General features: G+C 35.9%; 1 protein-coding gene across 2 annotated transcripts in view; it reads left to right on the plus strand.

Annotated features, from left to right (window-relative positions):
- Positions 1-20,333, plus strand: part of NT5DC1 (5'-nucleotidase domain containing 1) — a 147,230-nt gene that overhangs the window by 106,341 nt on the left and 20,556 nt on the right. For both annotated transcript variants that reach the window (XM_015137316.3, NM_001261622.1), the window contains 2 exon segments: positions 17,711-17,885; positions 19,706-19,803. In XM_015137316.3, coding sequence (XP_014992802.1) covers positions 17,711-17,885; positions 19,706-19,803 — 273 coding nt within the window.

A 20,333-nucleotide genomic window follows, 5' to 3' on the forward strand; every position in this document is an offset into this window, starting at 1 on the left:
ATTGCTGTACAATATGCCATTATATTAATATAAGTACACCACATTTTATTTATTCATCCTACCCTTGGTAGACATGGGTTAATTTAATTGGGGACTGTTACAAATAATGCCTCATGAACATCATTTACATGTGATTTTCATGCCTATTTACGTGTTACTCTTAGAGCTATACCTAGAATTAGAATTGCCACATTATAGAATGTATCTGTGAGTTCAGTTTTAGTAGGAACTGCCAAATAATTTTTCAAAGTACTTGCACGGTGTGAGTTCCAGATACTTTATATTCTTAATATCCCCACCAGTACTCGATGTTGTCAGAAATATTTTTTGCCACTTGATATCTATAATCATTATCATAATTTACCTTTTAGAGAACACCAGTAGTTTTAGACCACAGATGTCCTGACACACACACGGTGATCATCAAATATACCTATTCCCAGCTCTCCATAGACCTGCTGAGAAAAACTCATGAAGACAGTGGCCTCTGACCCAGCTCACTTTGGGCTGCATAATTTGGAATTTGGTCCTGCAGTGAAACACTTGGGTAAGGGAGAGGAGGCGATGCACTGCTGTGAGCCTGAGGCTTTTGGTGGGGTAAGAAATACTTCAGGAGTTAATACTACCAAGTTTGCCAAGTGCTCTCAGAGTGTGTTTGTTGAATTTTTATAGTAAAGTAATTCTTCATAAATAGCCCTCAGTTTACTCAGTTGAATACAACAAATTGCTTTTTGGTAATTATTTCATTCTCAGCCTTGAATGTGGAAATGTAAAACGGATGAGAGATAATGACTAAGAAAGATTCAAAAAGATGCCCTACCTAATTAGTAATCAGGGAAATGCAAGGTAAAACAATACTGAGATGTCCACTTTCACTTAGTGTATTAGCAAAAATTAAGAATCTGACAGTATGACCTGATGAGAGCATGGGGTAAGTGTACACACATATATGCTGCTAACAATGTTAAAAACTATTGTCCCCAACAATTCTGAAAGCAAACTCAGTGTGATTATTAAGATTAGAAATGCAGATATGCAGTGAGCCAGCCATTTCACACTTGTAAGCCCTAAAGAAGTACTCACATGGGTACATGGACTCATATACAATGTTGTTTACTCCAGAATTTATAATGAAAAAAATCACCAAAGGACTGTTGTATTCATATGCTAGATTGCAATGTTGTGGTTAAAAAGAATGAAGTGTTTCTAGAATGTAAGCTGTATGAGAGAAAAAACTTTGTCCATGTTTTCAACAAGTCAAACAATGAATAATATGTAGTAGGTGCTCAGTAATTATTTGTTATAATTACATGGCTAGATTTAAGTACATGGCTAGATTTTGAAGTCATTCTGTTGGGTGAAGAAAGCAAATTCCACAAAATGTGTACTAGAAAATACACATATATGTGTGTAAGTCCATAACACCTTATTGGAAAGATACACACCAAAATGTGAACCACATATGTGTGTATGCAAGTCCCTAGAAATTTATCTGCAAAGTATACAGTGCAGAAGTGTCCAAGGAAAGAATGCAGTCATGGGTTCTTAGTTTCTCTTTCTGATTAGGCCAGTAAAACCCCTTCCTCATCCCTCTTTTCTGCTTATCATTACAGACAGAAACTAAAAACCATGTCTTCAGGCTGCTAAAAGCCTAAAACAAAACAAAATAGAACAACAACAAAAAAATAAGCCAGGTTGGACAAGCTTGGTGTGACACTAAAATGACAACAATGATACCCATTAGGGTTTAGGGACCAGAAATTGAGAGTACTATTTAGAGAAGACTTCAGAATTTTTTTTTTTTTTTTATGTTTCAAAATTTAGAACATATATTTGGAAATTTGCAAGTGTTCACATATATTACTTGAGTAATTACAAGATAACTTTAAAATACCATTTAACCTTAGAAGGATAATTTCCGTGTTATCTGGTAGGTTGATACTTACTGAGTCAGGAGCTTCTCCCTGTGGAGCCCCACAGTCTCTACACAGATATACAGAGCATCTGATCTTGCACAAAATGTGTACTAGTCCTCCCAAAGGAAATTCCTTAAATGTGTGGAATAGCCGGGCGCGGTGGCTCACGCCTGTAATCCCAGCACTTTGGGAGGCCGAGGCGGGCGGATCACAAGGTCAGGAGATCGAGACCACGGTGAAACCCCGTCTCTACTAAAAATACAAAAAATTAGCCGGGCGCGGTTGTGGGCGCCTGTAGTCCCAGCTACTCGGGAGGCTGAGGCAGGAGAATGGCGTGAACCCGGGAGGCGGAGCTTGCAGTGAGCCGAGATCGCGCCACTGCACTCCAGCCTGGGCGACAGTGTGAGACTCCGTCTCAAAAAAAAAAAAATAAAAATAAAAATAAAAATAAAAAAAAAACAAAAATGTGTGGAATAAATTGGGGCGGGGGAAGGCTGTTCAGATATTTTACATATTTCTTTAAGAATAAACCAGCTATTTGTGTAGTTTCTGGCTTTATTCGGATTTTGTATTAAAAGTGTACATTTTAAATTTTTCACTAATTGTATTTAAATCTTTACAACAAGGCTGTAAAATGTCTTAATAAAGGGGTAAAACAATAAGATTAGTAGATATGACAGTAAGGATTGTGTAATGAAAAAATCAAAGAGACCAAGATTTTCATTCTATCCTGCTATTTTCCTCATTACGTCATGATGATAGGCAAGTCTGCCTCTCTAGGCCTCATTTTCATATCTGCCCAATGAGGAGATTAGGTTTTGTGGTCCCTACGGTTTTAGTAGCTACCCCAAGTTTCTCCGCTCAGTCCTCTGAGAATGATCTAATAGACCATTGGGCCATGTGGCCCAGTGTTTTGTCCTGGAAGTAACAAAAAGTAGAACCACCCTGCCTCCCGCTCAGTAGGACTTCTAGGGTTTTTTCATAGCATATTTTTCAAAATATGTTTTGAAGGTGAGTAGCATTTTGATAAGAGAAATCTTGAATTTTGTACCCATGCAGGGCAATTCTGTGATGCAGTGTGTCCCATAGCATTTCGTGGTTAATCGACTGCCTGTACTTAAGCCAGAGGAACTTGGTAAAGTAAAAACAGCTCTCACACAAAATGTTTACTATGTGTAAAGCATTGTGCTAAATGTTTCACATATATCATTGCATATAATTCATATAATTACCTAATGGAGTGAGTGTTATGACTGTGATCGTTTTATAGATAAGCCAACAGTCTCTGAATGACTAAAGCACTTACCCAAGGAGATTGCACAACTAAGACTTGACTCAAGACTGTCTGATTTGGGTCCATACCACCCAGGAACACTGGAGACCATATCCTGTAATATACTTTATCTGTGTGTCTACTCTGGTACAGAACTTTGTCCTCTGAAGCTTTTCAGTAGAAATGGAATAGCAACTCTCCTTACATCAACAGCAACAGCTGTTTCTTAATGAAGTCACCTGCAAATTATGAATTTCTTTCTGCCATCCCTGGTACCCTGCTCCATAGTCATTTACTTTGCTGGCATGAGACATTTAGATTAAGTTCCTTTTGATGTTTTAAACTGATTTTTTATCTGGAGGGCAAAACATTTTCTTTGCCATAGTTTTTAGATAAAATCTTAATTGGTCAAAGTCTAGTGCAGTTTTCTCTTTACTCACATTTTTCTTCAGTGAACACATATAGGGTATTTAGTGTTTATTGCTAACATTTGCCAAATAATTGTGTGCAAAATATTTGTCTCATTTAAATTTCCTTTTAATTAAATTTCCTTTTATTTTTAAAAGGACATCTTTCCTTTTAAAAATAAATAGTCTGATCACTTATGTCATATGCTTTCTTAACAAACTTTTTCCTAGGTCAAAAGAAAGAATGTAATTTTTTATTAGAAAATAGTTTCATTATTACAATATTGTTTTATTCAGATCCTTTGGGAGCTGATATCTCTGCATTAATAATTATGCCTATTCCCTGCCTACAGCAGATTTCTTCCACTTTATTCTGAAAGATTGATCATGTATCTTAAGAAATCGTGGGAAAAAAATATTTCTGTACCTACATTTCCTTTTAAGATCAATAAAGTCTATAGCTATAGAAGTAAATGTTTTCTTTTTTATTGTGGACTTAATGTATTCTAAAGAGAGAAAGCAAAAAAAAAAAATCCTTTAAAATATTTAATTAGATAGATGGTAGATACATATATACATATTATATAGGTAAAGACGAAGTTTATAACCTTATTTTTTATTTTTTTTTTCATGTTAACCGGGTAAAGAGTTACTTAATTTTTGGTTTAAAAAGTCTTTCATCTTTATGTTTGAAAAGTATATATGATTGTTATTTTATTATGATTATGTTTGTTAATTCTAAAAAATAACCAAAATACATAAACTTGTTGCATTGATTAGATTGGAAAGAGGCAGTGTGAAAGAGGCAAAAATAAGACCAGAGAAGGAAAAAGAGGAATTGAGATGGTTAAAAGTCCTGCTTAGAGTAGAATATTCTGGGAACCCAGCCATTACTCAACTATGAACCCCTCATGCCCAGGTTCCCACTGTATTTCTACCTGAGTCTCTGCCCACTCCTTACAGAGGCTATGAAGAGCTGCCCCCAGGCTTTCTTTACTCTGAGCCTCATTACTCATCATTGTGGAATGAGTACTGGGTTCCCATCACAGATTATTTTCGTTACTTATATTGATTTGGGAGCTGAATTTAGCATAGTGTATACATACTGAAATGCTGTCTTGGCATTCTGTTAGGCTACCTACTACAGAAGAAAAACCAGGTTAGAAGAAACAGTGAAAGTTCTATTCCAGGTCTTTTGTTTGTTAAATAATTGAGCACTTCAGTCCTCAGTGTGGGGCAGATTTCCTTAAGACGTTGATAGTTAATGACCCCTAATGTCTAGCTTATGATTTCTTTGTTGCTGTTATCTCTTTGTGCCTCAGAGCTAGAGAAGTCAACTGTGACTTTTTTCAAAGGAATAAGCATTGCCACATTTCTGAGTCTGCTTTGCCCCGAGGCATCCCATTTTAGTTCTCCTAATTTTTTCCAGCTTCTCTCTTCTGAAGGAGGTAGAAGATTTCAAGTAAGGATAACGTCAGTGGACTGACTTCTGTTGAAAACAAAACCCTCCCAAAATGGTTTTGTGCTTCACAAATACATTTTAAAACCATTTGAAATGAAACCTTCAGTGTATCTCTTTGAAGCTAGCCCCTAAAACCTGTCCCGGGTTTTCCCTGGAGGCATCTTTATTTTTCTGTACCCAGGAAAACCTTCCTATTTCTTGCACAGTTAATTTGTAAGACTGTACTTAGGCAATAGTGCCTTTATTCATTCATCTCAAGCTACAAGCTCTGTAGTTCTTTCTGATGATGTCATCATGTCATCATGTGCATTTTTTGGATCTTTCAACTTCCTTTGACATTCATGAGGGAAAATATTGCCAGTGGTAGCTTTCAGCCCTAGACTTGTAGTGTCTTTCTGTGGCCCCTGCAATTCCTCTTTTAATAAGCAGACCAAGTGAGCCTGAGAACATCTTATTCAGAGACTAAAACTAAAGTGTGCTAAAATCATAAAAGCAATAGCAAAGGCACATATAGATAGGTTTTAAAGAGACGGCAGAGTAAAGAGAGCCATCATCTGGCTCAGAATATACTAATAGAGAACCCAGGCCAGAGAATAATTGAGGGGTAGTTACATCATGGTAGGTATCCACTGTGATTAAAAGATACATAAAGGTATTTATGTTGTCTTTCATTAGTTTGATCACAAATGATTTTTTAATATTCACTCTGCTCAGAGACTGCATAGCCTTTAAACAAAGTCTCTTAAATTGATGATTTTATTACTCTTTTGGTACTTTCTAATAATAGTGTGTTATATATAACTAATTATATTTTTATTATGTTACTGTCCTGTAGTTATTAAATACTACATATCAGGACTCAGCAAACCTTTTCTTAAAGGGCTGGATAGTAAATATTAAAGCCTTTGGGCACCAAAAGCCAAAATCAAGGCTATTATGTTGATACTTATATTACCATTTTAAGATGTAAGCACCTTTCTTAGCTTGTGGGCTGTGGTTTGCCAACCTCTGGTCTTTATGGTCACCTGGTAAGTCTTGCCTGGTAGCTTTTTCCCACACACACTTACTTCTGTAGTTAGGAATCCTCTGGTATTTGCCTGATATTGAGAGTATAAGCATGAATGTTAAGATGGTTCTTTTCTTAAAAGATCTCAGAGTCTCAGAAGAAAGAAAAATACATAAATATGGTTATTATAAGTGTTGATTGTAGTGTAACATGATGAATGCCATCATTGATGTGCAGAGTGGGTATTGGGGAGGGCTCCTCATAGAAGGTAACCTTGTGACAAGCCTCCAAGGTTCACCAGGCGGCAGAGGGAGGGCAGTGTATTCCAGGAAGGGAGATAATATTTATGCCTTAACCTGAGACGTTTATTTGGAGTTTGTTTTCCCATCTCAGTGGAAGGTCTGAGTTTTCAGATAATAGCAGAGACAATATCAGTTCAGCGACTACAAAGAACTTCTACAGAAATCCTGAGGAAAAGCAGAATTGAATTTTATAATTATTATCCAATAATTATATAGCTAAACAGGCATACCATTTAAAACATTTGATTTCTGCTTCGGAACGCAAGTTATTTTTCTTTAACAGATAATGGTCACCAAATAAATTAGATCTCAAACATATAGATTTAGACACATAAATGATGAGGTTTAGTGGACTAGGATTCTTGAGGACTGTATTCCATACCCAAGTTTGTTACTAACCGTAATTTTGAGTAAAATATGTGGTGGCTACTTAATCATCTTTAATATGACAAGGTTGAAGGATGTGATTTCTAAGGCTCCTTTCAGTTCTAGATATAATTGGAATGCATATTGATGGATACTTTTTTCCTCTGCAGAAATCCAATTTGGTGTTTCAATTTTCTTTTATGGCTTTCGAGTTCAATGCCATGCTTAAAAGGCTTTCCACATTGCAAGATTTTAAATAAATTTATGTGTAAGGTTCAAAAAGAAGCTGATTTGTCTAAATGTATCCAAATTCTGAGCTCTCACTTATTAAAATTCTGATTAAAACCCAAACCCCTGAACTGTAATACTACATCATAATGTACCATGGGAAAGAAAAAAGAGTAAGGATTTGTGGTGACCCTGTAGTTACCATAGAGTCCCCAAATGCCTTGTAACTGGAGGGGCAGTATTGCACAAGCTCTGAAAGCAGACTGGCTGCATTCAAATTCCGATTCTGCCACATGGTAGCTATGTGACTTTGGGCAAGTTCCTTAGCCTCTCTGTATCTCAGATTTTTCAGTTGCAAAATGGGAATCATATAGGAGGAATCATATAGGACCTGTTCATGGGGTTGTTATGAGGATTAATTCCATTAATAGTTATAAAGGTCTTGGAACTGTGTTTGGCAAAATAAGCACTCAGAGTATGTCAGTTATTATAAGGATGATTATTATAAATAATCTATTTTAAAATGTGTGATATTAAATTAAAACCATGGAAATGTTTTAAAATACATGTTAATGCCATAGGAAATTCCTCAGATACAATGCTGAACAGAAACACAGGTAAAAAAACTATATATGGTATCCTTAAAATTCCCACAGAGTTAGATATGAACAGAAAATACACTGGCAGGAATCACATAGAAGTATTAGTATGTTTGGTAGCTAGTCTGCAAATATAGCTCCCTAATGAATCATGCCTCCCGGAAGTCACACTTTTCTGTTTTCTGCTCCTTGAAAATGACCTGGACCTCTATCATCAGTAAAATTCAGCAGAAGTGCTACTGTAAAATTCCTAAGACTAGGTCATAAGGAGTCTTGCAGCTTTTGCTTGTCTTAAAACACTTGCTCTGAGGGAAACCCACTGCCACTTACGAAGTCCAGCTACCCTGAGACCCAAATGCAGTGAGAAAGCTCAAGCTAGCTAAGTGGAGAGATGTTTGTTTCACCAGCTCTCACCGTTCCAGCCCACCCAGCCCAGGTGCCAGACAGTGAGTGAAGAAACCCTTAGATGATTCCATATCCCCAGGCACAACTCCAAGTGAGAAATGCCTGGCTGAGTTCAGTCAACCCTCAGAATCAGGAGATGATAATACACCGTTATTTTAAGCCATCATGTTTGAGGTGGTTTGTTGTGCAGCAGTAAAAAACCCAATACAATGAATTTTCTGTAGCAAAAGTGTATCATATATAAGAAAAGCAATAATTTAATCTATTTAAATACTTCTTTTTTCCATATAGGTTCAACAGTAAGAGTTGATTATATTTTATGTATGTTTTTATATTATATATTTGGTTATTCTTAATTAAGCTACAAATTAATTTTACTAGAACACCCATTCATTAGCCATGCTAAATAAATATAAATTTATTGGACTTAGAATATTTACATGTAAAAAATATAGAGTCCAGGAAGTATATTTATTCCTCAACAAATTGTGTAAAATTCTGTACTACCTATTACAGAGAATTTCCTTTTTCTAAGACATTTTTATAAGATTTTTCTTAACTAGAACAAAGGGAGGGATATTGGAATGTTTGCTTTGTTGTACTGTACAAGTCTAGGAGAATCTAAGTCTGTGGTTCTTCATGTCCCTAGCCTCAGGAATCTAATTAAAGGTAGAGAGCCTACACCTGCTGTGATCCCCCAACACACACAACACACTGATGAACAAAATGTTGCAAAGAGTATTGAGGTTTCATTCACGCACCGAGGCCCATGTATGGATTTTAGGATAAGAACCCAGGCTTAGGGCATTATTACTCCTCAAACAGTGTTGCAGAGTATTACACATAGACTATCCTATATATTTATGTTTGTTATATCAAAGAAATTATTTCATTATTCTAATGCTATTTCATCAATTCTGTTTCAGATTTTATATTAAAAAGTTAATAACTTTGTCAAAACAATTATCTGAGTTAAAATCTACCGATTTGAAACTTTAGTATGTTCTTTTTTTCCTTTTTCTTTTGTTACCGTGGAGTAACTAACCAGGTGATATTTTATGAAGACATATAGAAGATATGACTGATGTGATACAGATATAGGTGGAAAGTATAGTGAAAAACAGAGTAATGCCTCATTAAAATAGCTGCTTAACTACTGTGTCTATGCAAGGTATAGATGTGGCACAGACCTAGGAGGCTAGAGAGGGCTTTCCTATTTATATAATACACTGTCTGGACATTGAACAAGTAATCCTCTGTGATTATAATCTTTATGTGTGTTCTGAAATGGATTGCTTCTAAGTGAAATATAGCTCTGCATACTCTTGGCTTTATTATTAAGAAAAGATATTTATGAAGAAACTGAGGATATTTGAACTAAATTAATTAAGGAAACAGTGCACTCTTATGATAAAATTTGATCTTTAAAATGCATATTCCTTTGAATACCAATCTAGTTTTTTAAGAAAAATCCAAAGTTTTTGAGTTGAGATTTAAAGGGTAGCAGGGAGGCAGGGGAACAAACATCCCAGGATAATCATTTTTTACTGCTATATTCACTCCATATTTCAGCAATTGATTATTATTTTCAGTTTCTAAGTGTTTCGTATTTGAACTAGATGAGAAGTGATAAGTAGAATTTGCTTTAAATACTTGTTAATTTTGGTTTTCTTTAAACTGTTTAAAACATTTATGCTGACATAAGCTCTTCATGTATTTACATTTTGTAAATTTATATGCAATAGAAACCTTTGAGTTATTTTTTGGAGGTGAAGAAAAACAATTTAGAGCCTGTTTACTTTTATTTCAGCTGTTTCTAAAAGGATTTGTAAATATTTTATCTTGAATTGCGTAGAGATAATCATTAAAATTGGAACTTTATTCCAAAGCATCTTGTTTAGGTTATCTATTGCTCCATAGGATACCACTACACAAAACAGTATTATGTCACTTACGGATTCTGGGCTTAGTTGGGTGCTTCTCATGTGGGGTCTCTCCTGTGGTTGCAGTCAGATGTCAGCGGGGACAGTAGTCATCTGAAGGCATGACTGGGCTGGATGTCCAAGGGGCTCACTATATGTCTTGCAGTTGAAGCTTTTAGCTCAGCACTTAGCTGGGGCTGGCAGTTGGAACACCTACAACACAAATTCTTCATGTAACCTATTCCTCACGGCATCTCAGGTAGCCTCAGATTGGTTGCACATCTTAACATGGCACATGGCTTCCAACAGATAAGGAGTTGAAGCTGCCAGACCATTTAAGGGCTACACCTGGAACTAACACAGGGTCATTTGCACCACATTCTATTGGTCAAAGCAGTAAAATAACCTGCCCAGATATAAAATAATGGAACAATTAACTCCAACTCTAGACATGTGAGGTGGGAGATATTGTTGTGTGCATCTTGGAAACTCAGTCCACCTCACATCTTTTATGTTTTATGTTCAATAAATTTAACATCTGTTCTATGTGTAGATCACATGTAGGAGAACATGAAAATGCCCCTTCAATTATAATGAGCTACTAAAACCTAATGCTACTTTGAGAAGTGCAGTAACAGGCACAGGATCCTGGCTATTTCACCTCTAGTGATAGGCTCCCTGCAAAAGGATCAGACAGAGTTGTGTCTAAGTAAGTAGAAGGGGTGGAAGGGAATTCTTATTGGGGATTTTGTGCCAAGCACTATGAGATGGATACTTTAGCCACGCTACTTTTTTTGTTTTTTCAGAGATGGGCTATCTCTGTGTTGCCTAGGCTGGGCGCAAGTGATCCTCCACCTCAGCTTCCCAAGTAGCTGGGACTATAGGCGCACATCACTGTGCCTGGCTTTCTTCTCCGTCATTTAATGAGATTTTATAGGTGAAGAAATTAAGAATTAAAATTAAAATTTTTAAGTAAATTTCTCAAAAATCCTGATACTGTAAGTGGCAAACCTGGGATTCAAACTTAGGCCATTTGACTCCAAAGTGTGTGCTTTTTCTACTTTACATACAAAAGTATTGCTCTCAAGGCTGAGAAATGAAAGTGAATGTGAAATAGTACAGTGAAAAACATAAAACAGTTCATCATTAAGTCTTTACCCTCACATATATCCTTCTTATAAAGGAAATAAAAATAAATTTTATTTTACTTAAAAGATTTTTACTTAAAATGTTTTTAAACATAGACACAGACTTGAGCATTTTTATCAGATAACGTTAAATATGCGTAATCTGGTTTTGTACTTCTAGTCGAAATAGCGAGGACCATGTTCTGCCAGTAGAAAAAGACTTTCAAAAAGCTGTCTGGTTTTGTAGGGGTATTCTACTGAAGTAATTCTCAAAGTATGATTCTTGGACTGTCAGTTGATCTGAGAAATTGTTAGAAATGCACGATTTCAGGCCCCACCCCAGACCTACTGAATCAGAAACTCTAGGAGTATTTTTGAAAGCATTCTGGATAATTCTAATTTACCTTCATTTTGAGACCCACTACTCTGCCGAAAGTCTGTTTTAGAAAGATCATATTCAAAATGCAAAGACATTTTAGAGGAGGAGAAACACTGTGGAAATGGGTGTTCATTGTGGCTAAAGAGTTATCTGGCTGGACATCACCATGCAGGCATAGACTCAAGCAACCCTAAGATTAAAATGGTCCTTCGAAGCTGCCTATTTCATAGGTTTGCAAATGTCTGATTGGCCAGGTGTAACTTTCTGGGGCTCCACCAGAGATCTCTAGGGTGGGGCATAGGAATTGTTAACATCATCATTCTCCTCCGGACACACTTTCTTGTGAAAAGTGTCATGCAGAATAGAACCCAGTTATCAAAGTTTAGTCTGAGAATGATTAAGAGTGGAAATTATTGCTTTCCTGGTTCTGAACATTGTACTGACATTAATGTAGCTCTATAATCTAATCACCTAATTGGATAACACAGAGCACATGAAGATAAGATGCCTAGGGCTATAAGGAGGACACATGCTTCTTACCCAGCTTTCTGGAGCACAGATATTTTTCCAGAAACATGATATCAAAAGTACATAGTAGTAACTAAATAAATTGCAAAACATGGTCTCTAAACTTTTTATTATACTTTGTCTATACTGTGGAGCCTAAGCTAACTGTAAGCTCTGTATTTTGAAGTTGCTGACAAACAACACCTCCTCCATTGTTATGCCTGTATGGCCGAGCTTTCAACCTGGTAAGATTACATCTCTCCCTATGAAATTTTACCTCACTGAGTCACCCTGTCGACCTTACAGCCTGTCCAGTTGTTATTGTATGTGATTCTGTCATCAGATCCATCTGCTGACCCTCCCAGCTGTCAGCATCCTCATTAAAGGATTTGTTATATTTTGAATAAAACCAGGCAGACCTTCAAAAACCTCTCTCCGCATTTACATTGTCTGTCCAGTAACCATGTCAGAAAGAGGAAACTAGGTTCTTTTAGAATGATTCATTCCGATATCATAGGAGAAAAAATAGGTTGTGAACTCTGATGCCAACAGGGGAGTTGACTAGGCCAAGTGTAGACAATATGGTATGGTGGGATTGTGGGTAAACTATTAGAATACATATGTAATACTGTCCAAGGACATTAACATCCAAAAATTTTAAAATACCGCTGACCCAAAATCATATTGATAGACTGTATTCAGCCCAGAGTCAGGCAGTTTGATGGCTTTGGAGAGATAAAGGAGTCTGTTTAGCTTGTCTATACTCATTTAAACTGTTTGAATGATTTTTTTTTCAAAGAATTTCATAATATACCCTTTTTCCAGGAATCCTCCTTTCATAGGAGGAATGAAATCCATTATTCTGTATTCACAATACTTAATTAAATCTAGAATACCATGCTTAATTGGTATAGGATAAGAGTAAACATTTTAAAGATCATCAACCACAATAACATTTAAGATAATTGGCAACAGTTATGATTTGTTGACTACCTAATATGTACAAGGCTATGCGTTAGGTAATGAAGACACTACAAAACTCAGAAGTCCCTGCCCTCTGAGAGCCTGTGATTTCCAGCGAAGCAGGCAAAATACAAAGAAAATAATAGAAAGAATTCTAGTTTTTATATTTTAGGGCAACAATTCTTAATCCTGGTAGCACATTAGGACTACCTGGGAAGCTTTAAAAAAAAAAAAATACCAATGTTGTGGCCCTACCCCAAACCAATTAAATCAGAATTTTTGGAGTAGGGCCAGGATATGCAAATTAAATTACAGAGCTGGAAATCAGATCCTATTAAAATGTAAATTTTATATATTATGTTTTTTTCATATATTCTGTACTTCATTTCCCAGTTTTTATTTGAGAGACTTTCCAAGCATTATATTTAGCATATAGATTTTCAATTTAAACAATCTATTCTAGATTTCTTTAGTTAATTATAAAATTAGATATAAACCATATATTTTGTTATATAAACAGCAAATATGTTTTAATAAATTTTAATTTTATTTTTGCCACCTATAAATAAACAAAATAAATGTCTCTTTTATCCTCCAACAAATATTTCAGCGTCTTTTAGCAAAGAAAAAAGTTTCTTTTTTACAGAAAATTAATTATATCATCTCTACAGCAAGTACATTTAAACAGTTCATCGCTAAACATTTTAGCTGTTCACTAGCATACTCTTATATAACTTGTAAAGATTATAAATATTTAAATCTCTTCTAAATTATACTATGCAATGGAAACAACAACAGACCTTATTTGGAGGCTGACCATGGAAGTGTTAGCATCCTGGCATCTCTAGTCCCCTCGGACAGCAGCTTGGAAAATTCTGGCCAAAAATCATGCAAACAGTAGTGATACAGTTAGCAAGAAAAAGCTTATTCAGTGATGATAGAAATAGTGATGTGGCACAATTGTCTGTTAAACTGAAAAAAAGGATTTTTAATATTCAGGTTGTACTATATTTTTTTACCACGAGAGGTCCCTAAATCCTCTTTGGTGTATTCAGGCCATTTGATGTGCATATCAGACTGTTGCCAACACTTTGGTATTATTTCTATCACTCTACATTAACCAATTTTCTAATATAGGAGGCTGAACTTTTATTCTTTAGAATCAGCTTTTTAAAAGAATGTCCTTTAAATCTCCTCTGGACCTAGAAAATACCAGCATCGAAGGATCTAAGAGTGGTGGAAAAACCAGGAAAATAAGTTACATAAAGTGGCAGTGAAATAGAATTCCTTTAGAGGTTAAGTGAAAACACAGGCTTCTTTGTGAGTTAAGAACAAACAATACCACTCCTTTCCATCTTAGGTCTAAATTCCATTTTGTTCAATCAGTGTTAATTAGTATCATAATTAAACATGACTTTTCATAGGCTGCCTTAATTGTACATGAATGATATTATTTTTGTCACTTCAGTTTGGCTCTCTGGTACTAACCAAACTCTTGCCTTGAATGTAGGGAAATATAAATGTTCCTGTGTCTGCTCCTGTACTAATTTAGGTATTCATATGTTGAATACTTGCTCCATGCCAAGCAGAAAGATATATTTCTTGCCTTTAGAAGTTTATAGTTTCTTTGGGGATATAATTTAATAGACAGTTATAATCCATTGTAGTATGTTTAACATAACTCTTATTTGATTTAATACCTTGACTTATTTCAATAAAAAGATGTTTCTATTTGTATAATTATGTCTCCTATTCCTTAAATAATTGGAGGTTACAAGGGGGCAAAAATATTTTCTCCATGGCAGCCAGTGATCTTTTGTAGTAAGAGCAACTCATTATCTACCACTGGGTATGTGTTTGTACAGGGCTTGTCTTAGTTTGTCCATTTCAGTCTGGCTTATGAACAAACCAAGGACATCTCCATTATGACTTCAGAGAATAATTTTATCTGATTAAATTATTATATTTGTACTCTTTTCAATCAGACATTACTAATTAAGAGATACTAATGAAATTAGCCTAGGTAAGAAATTTAAAATATTGTATTTAAATGCATACGTCTTATATTTTTATTCCTTTGGAAATGTTAACAGCAGCTTTTTAATAGTAATTTATATTTTGATCACTAGATGGCACTAAGCACATATAGCTAAGAAAAAATAACTTTTTCTCAAGTTTTCTGAAAACAAGCCTGTTTTCAGCATTACACACTATAAATTTTTTTGTTATGTAACCCATAAAATTCTTCTTGCTACAAAAGCTTTGTTTTACAAAGTGAGATAATCTTACATCTGACCCCCTTAGGTATAGTAAGTTCCGAGAGAGACACAGCCTCTGAAATTAGCAGTCATCCACTCATCAGACTTTTCTGTTCTTGGCCATTTGCATTTATTATTATCATCTGTTTCTTAAACTGGCCTTTTCTTACTAGTACTTCCTCTTCCCTGGAAAACAGAGAATATATTTTAATTTTTTAAAGGAGTATTATATAGCCTCTGGTATGTTAAAAAGAGATCCTAGAGATTCACACACAAAAGTTCCTGTAGGGCAAAATATAAAAAGAGCAAAAACTTTGTTTTTGTTTTTGGTCTTCTAAATATTCTCATATTGCAACATATTCTTTCTTTTGTAATTTTTGGTCTGGTTATGATATTCATGAAATACATTTCTGAGTCACGATGCTTTAGGTTGCAAATAATAAATATCCTTAATGTTTAAGCTATTATTAAAATGAGTTATTTTGTACAACTAGAAGTTGTCCAGAAGTTGAACAGTACTTCCAGTGGTGGTTAGAGTTCGTCAGTGACTTAATCAGAAATCCAATGGTGGCCAGGCACAGTGGCTCACACCTGTGATCACAGCACTTTTAGAGGCCTGAGGTGGGAGGATCACTTGAGCCCAGGAGTTCAAGGCTGCAGTAAGTCATGATTGTGCCACAGTGCACTCCAGTCTGGGCAACAGAGCGAGACCCTGTGTCAAAAACAGAAACAAAAGCAGAAACCCAGTGATATCATCAGGGACCCAGGTTTGTTTCCTTTCATATGTCCACTCCGCTATCTCTGATATATCAGACTTGTGCTTTGTGTTGATGATAACCACTGCAGTTCTACATAGAATTTATAATAATGGTAAAGTCCAGAAGTAGAAGTGGGGATATTTCCCCCTTTATAGGTTTCTTTTTATCGGTGGTATATATTACTTTAGGATCCTGCAGCAGAGTTCTCTTCAGGTCTCATTTGCCATGCCTGGGTCCCCAGCACTTCCTAAACAATTCAATGACAGGAGAAGGGAGTAACTGTGATAGGTGTAGACTGATAGAGACCCTTGCCCTTGCTAGCATCACAGACCCCCTCAGAGGAAGATGAAACCTGAAACAATATCAGAGTACTCCCCAGCAAAGAGGGAGATGGATGTGGGGAGGCAGACCACAACATTTGCTACCATTTTTGTTTTTATTTGTTCGTTTTGTTGCACTAAAGACTCTTCTTCCTGGCCGGGCACTGGCTCACGCCTGTAATTCCCGCACTTTGGGAGCGCAAGGCAGGCAGATTGTGAGGTCAAGAGATCAAGACCATCCTGGTAAACATGGTGAAACCCCGTCTCTACTAAAAATACAGAAGTTAGCTGGGCATGGTGGCGCCTGTAGTCCTAACTACTCAGGAGGCTGAGGCAGGAGAATCGCTTGAACCCGGGAGGCGGAGGTTGCAGTTAGCCAGAGATCACACCACTGCACTACAGCTTGGTGACAGAGTGAGACTCCGTCTCAAAAAAAAAAAAAAAAAGACTCTTCTTCCTGATGTGCTGATGTTCTTGAAATATAACTTTCAAGTATTTCAAGTGTATCACACTGGACAGAGTCACAGATGTATCCCATATCTAGCTACTGCAGACTCTATCATTCAGTACAAGCTGTTTAAGCTATTTTTTTATTGTCTATGCATGTGTCCTTTTCGTAACAATTAGAGAAAGTAAAATCTTGGATTATTTTTATCTGCTTATTGGTTCTATCATGCTCTGAGAGCAATATTTCTAAAAGGTGTTATGAATCTAGTAGCATTTCAACGAAATCTGCAATTGCCTGCTGAGTACCCACAACTTAAAAAGCACTGGGTCAAGCACTATGGGTAAGTCTGGCCAAGACATCTGGAAACACTGCCACCATCTACCTTGGAGCTCAGCCAGACCCCATGGACACTCTAAAGGGGCAGAGTAAGCAGTCCCACTTCAGTGATGCGAGTCATTCAATGTTCCCTGTCAACTACAGTGCCTTTTGGCCTGTTCTGGCCTATTTTACACCAATTTTTCCATTTGATATCTCAGCACTTCTCAGAGGCTATAGAATGGCTCCCCTAGTATAGGTTCCATCTGAAATAGCAAACTGTGACTCTGAGGAACTCATCGCCCTTCTTGGCTATTTATGCCAAAGACATGATCCTGGTGCAATATCTGAATGTTAATTTGTTTCTTATCTGTATTCAGCAAATATTCATTGAATAATTAAAAGAATATTTGTAACCAATTGATATTTCACATGTAAGGTTTTCTCTTACAGCATTTGAAAATGTTGATCATATTGTGTTTCTTGTGTTACCTGTTTTAACAGTTTATCAGTTCTTGTCAAATAGCCAGCGAATATTATCAACTAACATTTTCAAACAATAATATGTTTTCAAGTAAAGAACTATTCTTAAAAAGCAAGTAGTATTGGCATAATTGCTAGGTTGGTCAAACTTTGTTCTTATCCTTTTAGTTTTATCTATAGATTTGAAAGAGATTAACTTGTTAGAGAATACATTTAGTTAAAAAATCTTTAAAAAGAGAAACCTCAATGATATTTTTATTTTTCAGAAAACTGTGGAATATATTTTCCAGAAATAAAAAGAGATCCAGGCAGATATTTACACAGTTGTCCTGAATCTGTGAAAAAGTGGCTTCGACAGCTAAAGAATGCTGGGAAAATTCTTCTGTTAATTACCAGTTCTCACAGTGATTACTGTAGACTTCTCTGTGAATATATCCTTGGGTGAGTGATGAGTCATTCGGTTTTCATTGTCTTATGAAATACAGATAGCAGATTAGACCAGGGCTTTTTTAAAAGTGTCAGCCATGACCATATCATTATTTTAAGCAATGCTGAGTGACAAGTTGATTTTTTTTTTTCTGATGACATACCTCAATATCTGCTGACAGCAGCCCAACCAAGTACATTTTAGCAAAGCAATGTTACTGGGGACCAGTATGCTCATAGCTCACCGAATGTCCGGGTTTTAGGTTTTCTAGAAGGTGGTAAACTGTATATCCTTCAGTTTTCCATGAATTTGGTTTCTCATCTTTGGATGATGACTGAGGGACACTGAGTTGTAGGTTATACTCCTCCACAGATACCTGGAGTACAGCCACTTTTTAGTCATTTCAGTGTGGAGCCATGTACTTTACTGTTTAACACAACCAGGATGGGATTGAATTCGTGAAAATGAAGGCAGTATAATTGCATAGACTTTAAAGTAAGACAGACTTGACTTCAAGCCCCACTCTGCAGTTTACTGTAGTAGGTTTTATAACCTCTTTAAGCTTCAATTTTGTGATCATAAAATGGTACAGTAATGCCTTGTGGGTATGAGGGGATATTCAAATAGCATAATACGGGTAGAGAATTAGATAGGAATAGTTGATAGACTTCAGTGTGTAAATACTTATTCTTGTGGGCAATACCAGGAAATATCTATGGTCAAAGCAAGATTCCACAGTGAGCTATTAGGTCTCCCCTAATGTTTCCTCAAGTTCCATCAAATACCGAATTGCCGTGAGTATGGAGCAAGTTTGAGCCTTAAAACCTACCTTCACTAGCTTTTTTAGCATCATGATTTCCATGTTCTTAGCAGGTGTGACTTTAGTTTGTTCTATGATATGCTTACAATCTGTGAGTAGAATTTCTGCTTTTTGAATAATATATAGGCTGATATATAATAATGCATTCTTTGGGTGAATTAAGGCCAAAGTCCTGGATGTCTTGGAAGGTGCCGCTCATAGAGACATTTGCTATCTTAGTAGTGGGCCCACTAACTAAATTTAGATGAACAAAAATGAACTTTAAAATGAACAATTGAGATTTTAATTCCTTTTTTATTAGCATAGATAGCTATAGTCTTTCTTCATCTCAATTTCTATTTATTGCTGTTTGATTCATAAAAGTATTCTGGAATGTTGCATAAATATTGTTTCCCCCATTGTAATAGTGAGTCCTTCAGGAGAAGGGCTACCTTTCCTTTGCCATCAGAAATAATCCTTAATATAATGATAAGTACAGATTTAAAATCATTAATTATTATCATATAAAAGTTACCACATTATAAGACTACACTGATTGTCAGATAAAGTATCTTCTTCATATTTGAAGCACTCTCTGAAAGATGACCATGACTTGCTATAATGCTGCTTTCTGTGGGACCCATGTAACACGCAAAATTGTTAACTCTTCAAGCTAACAAAGCCAGCCAATTGCAGCCCCCAAATTTGAAGATAGATTTTCCAACTATTTCCAACCGTTAGAAACTATTGACTTCACTGCCAAAGCCAGCTTGGTACCTAGAGTCTATGTGCTGCTTTCTTTTTTTCCTGATTATGTTTATACTTCAAAGAGTTGTCAGGAAGACTAGTACTCAACCACCTTCTATTTCCAATGGAATGTTCACCTTAAAGTGTGAGAAAAATATAAAGCATATAAAAGTTAATCAAAAGATAAATGATGCTGTTGTAAAATAGATAAGCAAAAATCAAGTTCTGTTTTATATGGACCTATTCTAATTCTTAAAATAAATTTATGAAAAATTGTGTTGCTTTTAGGAATGATTTTACAGACCTTTTTGACGTTGTGATTACAAATGCACTGAAGCCTGGTTTCTTTTCCCACTTACCAAGTCAGAGACCTTTCCGGACGCTCGGTAAGTTACATTTGGTTTCTTTCTTCTGTATACAGTTGACTAACAACCTTGTGCAGAGCACTGTTGTTACATGCAATGCCATGTCTTCTTTCCTCTCATGGGGAAGAAAAAAGATAATAAACCTATGTTTGTATTAAATTTTATGCTACCACTTTATATCACAATTATTTCTTTGCATGTCAGCCTTTCCCTGACTTTAAAAATGAAGGGCATGAACTTCACCTTAGTTTTTAGGACCTAAATAAATGCCTCGATAAATGTTTGAAGGATGGATTACTTGTGATAAATCAGTTGAGTTATTTTCTAGAACAAAAGCACCTGCGGAACACATGAGGATCATAACAAATGAAACATTCCTGTCTCTGGGGAAAGGGAAGGCCTTCCTGAAAGGGTATTTAGAATTATCATTCATGTAGAAGAGACTGATAGGGAGAGAGGTGGAATGAAAGGGATTTACAGGTGAAAAAGAATGATAACAGAGTGAGGTACTCATAGTAGGTGCTCTTGAAAGCTTCTTAAATAAATACATA

This window comes from Macaca mulatta, chromosome 4, assembly GCF_049350105.2.
Source record: "Macaca mulatta isolate MMU2019108-1 chromosome 4, T2T-MMU8v2.0, whole genome shotgun sequence".
Taxonomy (NCBI): Eukaryota; Metazoa; Chordata; class Mammalia; order Primates; family Cercopithecidae; genus Macaca; species Macaca mulatta.